Raw genomic sequence first — 13,318 nt, 5'->3', positions numbered from 1 at the left:
TTCATTTAATAAGCGCAAAAACTTCGCAGAGATTCTCAGTGAACTCCAGTGACAGACACAACAAGAGAGGCATTGGGCATCACAATGTGATTTACTTTTCAAATGCGAGAGCATATGTTCCTAGAAGAGTCAGTTAATATACATCTTTCCCTGTGTGTATCTCGCGAAAAAACAACGAAAATAAAATAAGAGAGATCCGAATTCGCATGGCTAACCAACAACTGTTCTTCCCGCAGATCATTTGCGATTGTAATAGAAAAGTGAGGAAGTTCCAGTGGTACCCTAAGATACAACCCTAAGGTGTCTGCCGGAGTACAGATGTAGATGTTGGTGCAGAATGCAGAATGAGAGCAGATACACCTTGTGCCTGTTACTGAAGCTCATGGATGGTGGTGCGGAATGAGAATCAGGCCAATAACGTAAAACGACTTTTAAGTTTTCTATCTGTTACGCCAACTAACTTGACAGTGAGCCAGTAGGGTGGTTCCATAGCCAGTTCATTGGCTCCTGTGGTTGGGGGATGGATGTGCGAGTTTTTGTTATCTGTGGAAAAACGTCGTGAGTGGTCTTCCCTCATTGTTCACTGACGCCAACCGGATCGATTGACGTGGGTTATTTCGCAGTGTGCATTATCTGTGAGTATACGTCAACTTGTTTGACACTGTTGTTGCAGTGGTGTGGTGTGTGTATTTACATTCATTGTAGTGATGTCATTAACGTGTATTAGCGTGTAGCAGTTCTGTATTCGCTGGTGTAGACACAGTAAAAGTAGAAAATATTTTACAAGTATTATCAAATTTAAAATTTATGCTCAAAACAAAGATATACAGGTAGGAAATTACTGTGTCTCACAATATCATCTAGATGAATAGTAGTGGCAGCTCCTGTTATAGGGAATTTAAAATATTCGTCAGAAATAAAAGTATGCCATTAGGAGATTGCATTTTGTCCCAAGGTATATCCGTAACAAATACGAAAATATACCCAAACAGTCTCACCGATGTACACGATATTGTTATTCTTTAGGACATTCAACATTGAGAACTGTGATGCATTCTGTGTACGTTTTATATTTATGTGTTAAAAATTGTATTACAGATTGATTATCAACGTTTGTCAACTTGAGATATGTTCAGCTTCTATTAACGAATACTGCACATATATTGAAAAACAGACCGGAACCCTGTTATCCGTGTTACTTTTACGTGGCCTGCTAATGAGGGTTGTTGTGCATTCCAATCAGTGGACTGTTTTTATCATTTAGAAAAACGCTTCACATCTCATTTTTGCACCATGAATGAATACTGCTTTTGGTACAGCCTACAAATTAATTGGTGGTAGTGACGAATAATACTAATGTAAAACACCATTGAGTTCCACTGTAATCATCTGAACAGAACATGAAATATACTAATTTCTTGAATTTGCTAAAACGTGGAGCTAGTTTAAAAGTAGCAATGACTTCCAGCAACATAAATAGTTTTGCAAGTGACCGTAAAATGTTTAGGTACAGGGAGGGATTTATTGGTGACAAACTCTATTCCAATGACGAATTTTCTAGTAGAACTGATTTATGAAAATACCTTGTTAATAATATCAAATAAAATGAGTTTTGTATAATAATGTCGGCGTGTCTTCAGTACCATAATGTGTTCAGCGTAAATTCAAACTGATTTTCATGTGCACCTCAGTGTGTTACACATTTACATATTTTGTGATTGGCTAGGTTCGATGTGACCTCTGAAATGAAATAACGTTTAAGAGTTTTTGTGTATTCTTGTTGTTTGAGAACCTACACATTATTGATTAAGGAAACAAAAAGTATATCTAATTTAATTATCATGTGGGCATGATCTATTACTGTGGGTATAGCCTTATGTGTGTTAGGGAAACTAAGAAAAAGTGAATCCAGAATGCGTGGGGAATAGAATGCTGCCCTTTAGCTCTTAGAAACGTCACACCACCATGATGTTTCGCAGGTGACGCCCTCATGTCAGACTTTGACTTAGCCCCTTTCTCCGCTCCCTGTCAACCTGCCACAAATATTTTTTGTTTGATACTCACCCTTTTACTCCTCCCACCAACATGTGTTGGTTTTGTGTATTTAAATGTAGCAATTAAGCAAAATTGCAATGCTGATACAGTTCATTAACTGTTGAGAACCTTGAGCAAGAGTAATTTTTGTCTTGAACCCTTTGGTTAGGTCTACCTGTTTTGACAAGAAGTCCCCATTCCAAACCTCTGAGACTATTAAAAATGTGAGGTGTCATGAAAATGCAGTGTGGCAGTGTTTCATTAAATAGGAATAATTAAATTTTGTTACAGACTTGCTGGTATAAATCATTAATGACTATAGTTATTTGGTAATAGAAAATCTCAAAATCAACGTTATGCTAGTGCAGAAAGAAAATGCAGTAAAATACAGTGTTTCAAATCAATCCCTACAATGTATTAATATTAAGAATATTTAGTGAAAACTCATACTTTTATATTTTTTCTCATTGTGCAGAGTCAGTGCCTTCTTTAACAAAAAAACTGCAAGATCTTGCTACATCTTAATTGTATTCCTACACTAAAGAAGAAAAATTAAATTGTTGCCAAAAGGAAGGGTGTTTTGTTGTTATGACATTGAAAATTGATGTAATGCATTAGTCCTATTCTTTACCTCCGTAAAGTTCTTCAGGTCATTGTGTTCACAAACACATTAAAAAAATTATGATCTGAAATTCTAATAATTTTGAATAATATTTGCTTTAACAAGATCAGTATATAAATTATTGATATTTTTAAAAACTTTCTATTTGTAAATTGTCGTCTTTATGAAAAAAAAATTCCTTTCATGCTTTCACTGCTGCATTATTTTCACTCATTCCATTAAAATTATGGCTATATTTCTCTTCTCTCTCAATAGTAAGCACAGCAAGGCTAGTGAGCCTACTTTGTCCCATAAGTTCCCTGATGAATGAAAATACAAGCTTCAGTTTGTTAAAGGATCTACCACATCTAACAGTGAAGACACTTGCCATCAACAGTACTGGTAATTGGGTAGGTACTCTTACACTTGGGAAGACAATGAACTGCACGAGTTCTTCTTCTTCATGATAGTAAGATGTAATTGTGGCTTGATAGCAGTGTCCTGAAGTCCAACATTTCCGGATCATAGTACAGCCTTCCTGTGTCGAGAAGAAGCCATGACTTTTTGTCCATTTGTAATTTAGTGATGAGAATCGTACTTTCATTTTTGCGTGAAAAATTCCAGCATTCCTTGTATCACTCTTTCCATTTCTTGCACAGCCTGCTTCTCTGGACTTCAACTAGCCATTGACTTTCTTTATCTGATGCTCCTTGCATTGTTGACATCTCATTCTTCCCATAGGTCTCATTCTTCCCGAAGTAGCTTACCCACTTACTTGTCTGTTTCTTTACAGAAATTGCCATGAGGAGCCCTCACATCATGTATAAAGCCATGGAAGTTCAAGAAAGTAACTTTTAGCTTTTTTGAACTCTATCTGTGTGAGCTAGAATTTTTTTGTAGCATCCCAGCAGTGAGTGAATCATAGCTCAGAGTGTGGTTGCCCGTTGACTTCCATCAGATCTGCTCTTCTGAGTCTCATAATTATTGCATCATGCCTTTCAAAAATTGAACTGTCTTTAAAAGATACTGCTAGTGGGATGTACTGCTTCTCTTTTTGCCTTCCACATGGTCCCACTTTCAGACATAACAATTCCGGGCACAGCTCAAGTGTCTCTCAGCACACCTCTGAGCTAGAAAAGGAATGCTGGAGCACTTGCATAGCTCTAAAGAATAGTGTCGTAGTCATATCTTGGTTGGCTGAATGCTCACCCACTAAATTCAAAGAGTGGTTAAGACAGTCCACAAACATAGATAGATTATTTTTGCCCTCAATCCTATGGTTAACTCCATTCTTTTGATGAGTTACCACTTCATCATTGTCATTGCACTTTGGCCTAGAATCTTCCATTCCATCCTCTACCAGTTGACACAGGATGTCATTCACAAGGCTTTCTGGCTTATATTGATAATAAAAAATAAAGGAAAGACAGCTTTCGGTATCTACTCATGATACATCCAAACAGTAGTTAAGTTGAGCAAAACCTTGTAATATTTGGCTTTATATATCTTACTGAGTAGATTAAATAATTTAACTGGATAGATAAAAAATTCTACCCACGAAACGGCGGCAGAACATACACACTAAAGACGTTTGTAATTGGCAAGCTTTCTGAGCCAGTAACTCTTTCTTGAGACTTTCCTTCTCATCCCGTGTGGTGATTTTCTCGAAATCTACCCCTTTCCCTAGGCCTCTCCAGTCCTTTTCCTTCACCCCTTAAACCCTTCTGCCTGAAGAATAAGCCACTGGTTGCGAAAGCTGGCCAATTACGACCGTCGTTTATGTGTGTGATCTGTCGCCGCTTGGTGAGTAGATTTTTTTTATCTATCCTGTGAACAGCACATGACATCAGATGAATGAGCTTGTTTTGAAGAAGCAAGAGTTAGTAAGGTGTGGGTAAGGTATGGTGCCTGATTGGTATTCCATTTGGATGAGGTGTTCTTTCATGACAGGATCAAAATTTGTGTGTAGATTTTATAGATGGAGGTTTCCTGCTCTGGGGATGTAATTGTCTCCGTATAGCTGTGCTCTATATTCATACAAAGCCAAATTTTGCATTGCCTGGTGTTTTACACATGAATACGCCTTTTTAAGATGATGCACAATTTTTCCTTTGTGTCGACAATGTCATTTTGTAGAGTTCTGTCACTCAGTCTTCACTAGTCCTATGATATTTCTTTCATATTAACTCCACTGTATGAAGCATTCACAATGGTCGATTGCGTTTTCATGACGGCCCATTCTTTCATGTGCTTCCCAATGCATACACCTCACATTAGGCTGTCAAGAAAGTGAGAGTTCTATTTTAGCTCAAAAGACAAACATCCAAATACTGGAATGTTGGGCACAGAATATAACCATTAACACACCCCTTCATTATTAAAACCAATGTCCAGTTTCCTCTTGAACCAGTATATGCTCATTGATCAGTTATTATCGTCTTGCTCTGGAAGCACATTTGATTGGATACATTGAACTTTTCCAGGATTCTTGACACTAGATTCTTGTATCATTTCAGCTATTGGGGATTTTCTGCATAATAAGAATCTGCCTCCAGTGAACTTGCCCACGGTCTTGTTGCCATTTTCAGTCAAAGTGTCTTCACAACTGTATGCATCCAAATGCAGTTTGCTGTTAGCTTAACTTTAGCTTCAGATGTGCCTAGCAAGTTCAGAAGAGTTCACTAATGGTTTTCAAAAATGTCAAGTCATACCACTGATACATCTTTGCTTTACTGTCTCCAATTCTCACCTCTTCTGTCCATTTTTCCACTTTCCTTTTTGTGTAGACCAATATCTACTGGTGGGGAAAGAAGTGACGCACGAAATGATATAAAATTAGCCATACCCAGACAACCACATATATCTTCGCAATGTTGAAGAAATATGACAACTAGTTCAGTTGCAGCATATTTGCAGGTTGTTTTCATTGCAAAATAGGAAAAAAAATCCAAAATAATTTTCAAGATTTTAGCACAAGAGGAAAAAAGTATCACACTGCCAATTCTATTAGTCACCGAATCATGAGCTGATGACTAGGGAACTCATTTTTACCCAGTAATAATGCATTAAATGCATGTCAATTGGTGCACTGAATACATTAAAATATACGTATAATATTTTCATTTGAGTTATTAGATGGGTATACAGTTTGATGTGGTGCTAATTGTCATCTTTCTCATACTCAGAGAATTTTCAGATGGGAAGATTAGGGGAAGTGTTGTAAAAAATCACAGAACTAATTGGAGATCAAACCCATAACCTATGGAATTACAGTCTTACACTTGTATGTTGTGCTACTGAAATGCACAACATACAAGTGCTATAAAACCAGTTCTAAAATACAAAAAAAAGTGATTTACTGAGTTGCAAACTTCACATATTCACTACCTCCAAAAATGACAGCACTAATGATGTGCACACTAGTTGAATAAGAACAATCACAGTTTTATAACAATATAAAATATGTGTACCTTCTACCACATAGCTTCTTAGTGTCAGGCAACAATGCACTTGCTCCCTCCAGCTCAACGAGCCTCATGCTAGTTAATGATGTGCAGGATACTTCTGTTGCAGTCATGCCACAGTTTGCCTCTCTATTTGGTTATCGAGATTGTTACAATAGCTAAAAGATGTATCTAAACATTTTAGGATTTTATTCGGTTTAATACAATCCAAAACATTGGACGGCTCGCAATCCAAATTCACTCTGCTTGCAACAGTTTTGTGATTTGGCAGAAATGGTCAGTGAGGAGTAAGGTGGAGGCTGGGACAGGGAGGGAAAGGGATAGCATGTTAGGAGAATGTGATTCAGTTGCTCCACTCATGGGTAGTCACGATGGGAGTGCTCCAGAATGGCTGAACGGTGTGTGTGTGTGTGTGTGGGGGGGGGGGGGGGGAGATTGTAGGTGGATAGAGAGATGAGGTATGGGCGACCTGCTTCTGTAGAAGGTTGGGAGGGTAATTTCGATGTGTGGAGGCCTCACTGATAACCGTGATATATATGGAGAGCGACTGTTTGTCACTTCGGAATGGCCGCGTCCGGCTAGGTTTAATGGGAGAGACTTCTTGGTGTGGAATAGGAAGCAGTTGTTGAAGTGGAAGTACTGCTAGTGGTTGGTGAGATTGATATGGATGGAGGTATTGATGTGGCCATCTTTGAGGTGGTGGTCAACATTGAGGAAAATGGCTTCTTGCGTTTAGGAGGAATGGTTGAAGCAAGTGGGGGAGAATGTGTTGAGATTCTGTAGGAATGTGCATAGGGTGTCCTCAGCCTCAGTCCAGATCAGAATCCTCAATTAATTTGAACTAGGTGAGAGGTTTGTGATTTGTGGTGGTTAAGGAGGATTCCTCTAGATGGCCCATGGATAGGATGGCATAGCATGGTGTCATGTGGGTGCCCATTGCTGTACCACAGATTTGTTTGTAGATGATGCCTTCAAATGTGAAGCAATTTTGGGTGAGGGTATAGTTAATAATGGTGACCAGGAAGGGGGTTGTAGGTTTGGAATCAGCTGGGCATTGGGAAAGTTGGTGTTCAACAGTGGAAAGATCATGAGCATTGGGAATGTTAGTGCAGAGGAAGGTGGAATCAGTAGTGAAGAACAGGATGCTGTGTGGTAAAGGAACAGGAACTGTGGAGAGTCAGTGAGGGAAATGGTTAGTGTCTCTTATTTAGGAAGGTGCGTTAAGGGTAATAGGCTGAAGGCGTTGGGTCCATGAGGGGAGGCATTCTCTCAATGGGGACACCGTAACTAGTCACAGTGGGGTGTCCTTGGTGGATGAGTTGAGGGGCTTTTCGGATGCATGTAGAAAGTAGGAATTCAGGGAATGGCAGACATAAGAAGAGATATAGAGATTCAGATGAGAAGTTCTGGGATGAGGAGAGAGTGGAAATCCTGTTGGATTTCTGGAATTGGGTCACTGTGGCAGTGTTTGTAGGTGGACAAATCTGACAGCTGGCAGAGCTGCCAGGTAATCCCTGCAGTTCAAAACCTGTGTTCGAGGGTGGAATTATAAGATCGGGATCAGTTTTTAGGTGGTGGATTGCTGCTCTTTTTGCAGTTGTAAGGTTGGCTTCCATGTTGTGGTATTTGGGGGATGATGGTGAGGCAAGGTTTGCGGTTAACAAATTTGGAATGTTATCAGGGGGTGATTTGGGAGCAGCGAAGGTGAATCGTTGTTGGATGGAGAAGGAAATGTAGGGAGGGCACAACATTGGCTTTGTGTCAAGACTGGTTGGTAGAGTTGGTAGCTAAAAAGTGTTTCCACTGTAAGGACCAGAAGAAGGAGAGAATGTCTTTAACAAGTCCAGCATTATGGAATATGGGAGTGGAGCAGAAGGTGAGTCCTTTGGAAAGTCTTTTCACTGAAAACTCAAAGGTATAGTAGTTTTTATGTTGTGCCTGTCTGTGACTCAACCTCTTTTGTATGTGGTTAGTAGCAATGTATACTTTTCATAATACTGTTGTTATTCCATTCTGTAGTTTCCATTGCTTAACAATGTGATTTTATTGTTTCATTACCAATCATTGCAGAGCTGCAACAAACAAAATACTCTGTGCATTTTGCTGTGTTGGTGCACACTTGGCATGACAAGTGTTGTTCCATCTAATAGCCATAATAGTCAAAAGCAGGAACATATTATTTTTACCTGGAAGAGGTAGATCTTATGTTAACTGTCACTTAACACAGTACACTTCAAATCTACTCATTTTTTTCATACATCACCACCTCCTTCCCATTTGAGTGCCTTCTGATTCTTCTTCTTCTCCCCCCTCCTCCCCCCCCTCCTCCCCCCCCCCTCCTCCTCCTCCTCCACTGTCTTCTTCCATTTTCTTTTTGTGCTTCCTCAGTTATTTCATCCATCACAAAATTACACGGAGATGGCATCCTAGGCACACACCTTGGCTGCCGAACGCAGTTATTGCTCCGGGCACCACCTCATTTGGTTGTACCAAGAAATCGAACTTTCCACTTGATTTACATGTAACTGAATTGATAAAGATGTGAGAGTTGGAATTGCATGGCTCCAGTTGTAATTCATAGTTCTGTATTCAAGGTTAGTATTTTTTCTCCATTTTGTGAAGTGAGCAGCTTTACTTTTAGAATCAAATCTCTGTATCCACAACAGAAAGGTGTTGTGTGGTGATATAATAATGACACGTGTTCAAATGATCTGTAATCATTCAACTGAGAGTTTCATAGTGGTCTTGCCAATGTAGTATAATACTGCAGAACACCTGTAGCTCAATTGTGACACTAGGTGCAAATCAGTGAATAAGTTTCAGGTTACTAATCCTAAGGTCTAGGTGTCAGCTCTCCGTCAGATCAAGGATTTATTATGTCACTTATCAGTTCTTTCACCTCTGACAATGATTTGTAAATGTAAAATACTCAAAGTGGCACTTTGGTCGAGTGTTCACATTAATGTTAGGTCCACTTCCAAGACTGTCCGGATTATGTCGGTTCAAACATCAGATGATGGCAAGAGTGTACCACTACCATCATGGCCATGTCTGGTAAATCACTGTGGTGTTCAAGCCAACATTGGGTTGAGGACAACTTCATATATTTTATATATGTTATCTTAAACAAAACTTCTTGTTGAACACTTATGTCTTAACAAATGGTGGGCCAGGATTAAACACTACTGGGAAAAGTTGTTAGGGTGTACTTTACGGTGAAGCTGCTTGCATAGATGAGAACTGGGGAATGCGAAGGAAAATTTAATGATTTCATAAGGGCCCAACAAATACACCGTCTGTGTTGCAGTTCCTCCTTATATGCTCATGCAGTTAGTTTTTAGAAACCTGCATCAACACAGCTGCAGTATTGCACACATTCAAAGGTTCTATTGGAGTGGACACACGTGGTTCCATAATGGGAGGCAGAAGGTCTCATTGACAGAACTGCCTCACAGGCATGAAACATATGGTTGTAAAGTGGAAACATAACATGCAGAATCCCACAAGGGTCAGTAGGGCCACACTTGTTTCTAATCGACAAATATGATCTTCCACTAACTTCAAAGAGCTATTCAAAAAGTAATATTTTCAGTCTGCTCCCAATATTAGAGCATAAACTGTAAAAAAAGCGAGAATCCTTGTTATAGTCACACTGAATGTATGTTGTTATGGTCTTCAGTCCAGAGACTGGTTTGATGCAGCTCTCCATGCTACTCTATCCTGTGCAAGTATTTTCTTCTCCAAGTACCTACCGCAACCTACAACCTTCTGAATATGCTTAGTGTATTCATGCCTTGGTCTCCCTCTATGATTTTTACCCTCCACACTGCTCTCCAATACTAAATTGTTGATCCCTTGATGCCTCGGCACATTTCCTACCATCCGATCTCTTCTTCTAGTTAAGTTATGCCACAAATTCCTCTTCTCCCCAATTCTGTTCAGTACCTGCTCATTAGTTGTGTGATTTACCCATCTAATCTTCAGCATTCTTCTGTAGCAACACATTTCAAAAGATTCTATTCTCTTCTTGTTTAAACTATTTATCGTCCATGTTTCACTTCCATACATGGCTACACTCCATACAAATACTTTCAGAAAAGACTTCCTGACACTTAAATCTATACCTGATGTTAACAAATGTTTCTTCTTCAGAAACGATTTCCTTGCCATTGCCAGTCTACATTTTATATCCTCTCTACCTCGACCATCATCAGTTATTTTGCTTCCCAAATAGCAAATGTCACTGACTACTTTAACTGTCTCATTTCCTAATCTAATTCCCTCAGCATCACCTGACTTAATTCGACTACGTTCCATTATCCTTGTTTTGCTTTTGTTGATGTTCATCGTAAATCCTCCTTTCAAGACACGGTCCATTCCATTCAACTGCCCTACCAGATCCTTTGTCTCTGGCAGAATTACAATGTCATCAGCAAACCTCAAAGTTTTTATTTCTTCTCCATGGATTTTAATTCCTACTCCAAATTTTTCTTTGGTTTCCTTTACTGCTTGCTCAGTACACAGATTGAATAACATCGGAGATAGGCTACAACCCTGTCTCACTCCCTTCTCATCTACTACTTCCCCTTCATGCCCCTCGACTCTTATTACTGCCATCTGGTTTCTGTACAAATTGTAAATAGCTTTATGCTCCCTGTATTTGACCCCTGTCACCTTCAGAATTTGAAAGAGAGTATTCCAGTCAACATTGTCAAATCTTTCTCTAAGTCTACAAATGCTAGAAATATTCTAAGGTAATTCATAGGGTCAGTATAGCCTCACGTGTTCCAACATTTCTACGGAATTCTAACTGACCTTCCCCGAGGTCAGCTTCTACCAGTTTTTCCATTCGTCTGTAAAGAATTCGTATTAGTACTTTGCAACCGTGACTTATGAAACTGATAGATTGGTAATTTTCACATCTGTCAGCACTTCCTTTCTTAGGAATTGGAATTATTTTATTCTTCTTGAAGTTTGAGAGTATTTCACCTGTGTCATACATCTTACTCACCAGATGGTAGAGTTTTGTTAGGGCTGGCTCTCCCAATGCCATTAGTAGTTCTAATGGGATGTTGTCTACTCCTGGGGCCTTGTTTCGACTTAGGTCTTTCAGTGCTCTGTCAAATTCCTCACTCAGTATCATGTCTCCCATTTCATCTTCATCTACATCCTCTTCCATTTCCATAATATTGTCCCACAAGTACATCGCCCATGTATAGACCCTCTGTATACTCCTTCCACCTTTCTGCTTTCCCTTCTTTGCTTAGAACTGGGTTTCCATCTGAGCTCTTGATATTCATACAAGTAGTTCTCTTTTCTCCAAAGGTCTCTTTAGTTTTCCTGTAGGCAGTATCTATCTTACACCTAGTGATATATGCCTCTACATCCTCTCATTTGACCTATAGCCATCCCTACTTAGCCATTTTGCAGTTCCTGTCTATCTCATTTTTCAGACATTTGTATTCATTTTCATCTGCTTCATTTACTGCATTTTTATATATTCTCCTTTCATCAATTAAATTCAGTATCTCTTCTGTTACCCAAGCATTTCTACTAGCCCTCGTCTTTTTACCTACTTGATCCTCTGCTGCCTTCACTATTTCATCTTTCAAAGCTATCCATTCTCCTTCTGCTGTATTTATTTCCCCCGTTCTTGTCAATCATTCACTAATGCTTTTTTTGAAACTCTCTACAATCTCTGGTTCTTTCAGTTTATCCAGGTCCCATCTCCTTACATTCCCACCTTTTTGCAGTTTTGTCAGTTTTAATCTACAGTCCACAACCAATAGATTGTGGTCAGAGTCCACATCTGCCCCTGAATATATACCAATAGCTAAAAACAATGCGTCCAATAACAAGCAGGTCCGCTGTAGGTGGAATGACATGACAGTAGACGGAACACTCAGTACAGCATGGAACAAGTTTCTGTGCTGTTCACAGGCTGACGTATAGCTGCCATCCATGTGACACACCAGTCCCTCTTTTTGCACCCAGATGGGATGACTTTTCTGATGCCAATTTGCAGCATCGCTGAGTCACCACTGCTATTGACACCCACTGTACACAGGGATACTAAATTCCTCCCCCCTTTAATCAGTGCATAGAGTGGTTAGGTTGTTACACTGGGCTAGGAGGGCCTTGGATCATGGGAGTGGTTTGCCATCCATGGAGTCAGACCCTGGTAACACTCAACTCTGTGCTTATGAGTTGAGGTAGTGAGGATGCAGGTTGGACCAGTGAGCGGTTGGTTGATGCAGTGCATGGTTAAGACTGGCTGTGCCATGATGGTGGCGTGGGTATCAAGTCCTCAGGTTGGAAGTAGCGGGAGCACTGTGTGTGAATGCATTCATGGCCAGAGCTGGTTTTGGTGGTGGGCCTTGAGCTTGCAACATGGCCTGTGACGACTACTTGAGGCCTCTACTGGTGTCAGGCCAACTGCATGCTCCCAGAAACAGTCACCCTGGATGTAGGAAGATTTGTACTTGGGCTGGGCACACTGCATGGTGCGCAAGAGGTTTAGCAGAGTTCAATGCTCGTGCCCAGGCAATGTTTCAGACTGATTGGTTCATATTCAGATGAGGAAGCTGTGTAATGCTTTCATGACTGGCAGTGTCAGCAAGGCCTTGTGCGTGTGACTTTTGAATGTCCTGATCATCCATCTGGCCTCTTGAGTTGTAGGCCAGGTGGAAGTGTGCAGTAATCATTGTTCAATTCCATTACAGAGCCAGAATGCCTTGAAATGTGTAGATGTAAACTAGAGACTTTTCTCATGTGCCAGTGTGTGATGCACTTCCTTGATTGCAATAAGTGTAAAGAGTGCATGCTGGTGGAGTGGCTGATGGATAGTGGCAACATTGCAACAAAAGAGAACTTGGAGAGAGCATTCATTACCTAGCTCCCGGAAATAGCCCAGCAAAATCAATATGCAGTCCCTCCCATATGTGATATGGACTTGGCTACAAAGAGAAATGCTGTGCCAGGGCTATTTGGTTTAGGGAGCAGGCATAAGAGGAATAGTATGCATGCTCAATTGCTACATCAATATTAGGTAAATGTATGCACTACTAAAGTAACACCTCCATGTGCATCATCACCCTGTGGGCAAGAAGTAGCTGGAGGATTGGGAGAAGAGATGAAATGATAAACTGGCACTAAGAGTCACCTGAGGTTAATGTTATGACACCGCGTTTTGCATTGAGCCTGTACCACATTGCAAAGT

General features: G+C 40.1%; 1 protein-coding gene across 2 annotated transcripts in view; it reads left to right on the top strand.

Moving 5' to 3' along the window:
• Positions 1–485: 485 nt before the first annotated feature.
• LOC124781027 overlaps positions 486–13,318 on the top strand; it is a 109,941-nt gene continuing 97,108 nt past the window's right edge. The window contains exon 1 of one of the 2 annotated variants that reach the window (XM_047253837.1): positions 486–635. Coding sequence is in view for 1 of the 2 variants with exons in the window: in XM_047253827.1 (XP_047109783.1) it covers positions 808–830 (23 nt within the window). In the remaining variant the exon portion in view is untranslated. Of the gene's footprint in view, positions 636–670; positions 831–13,318 lie in introns of those variants that run through there. The other variant, XM_047253827.1, reaches the window with a different exon arrangement.

This window comes from Schistocerca piceifrons, chromosome 1 (genome assembly GCF_021461385.2).
Source record: "Schistocerca piceifrons isolate TAMUIC-IGC-003096 chromosome 1, iqSchPice1.1, whole genome shotgun sequence".
NCBI classification, from domain to species: Eukaryota; Metazoa; Arthropoda; class Insecta; order Orthoptera; family Acrididae; genus Schistocerca; species Schistocerca piceifrons.
The sequence above is the reverse complement of the archived record's forward strand: the minus strand, read 5'-3'. Positions and strand labels throughout refer to the sequence as shown.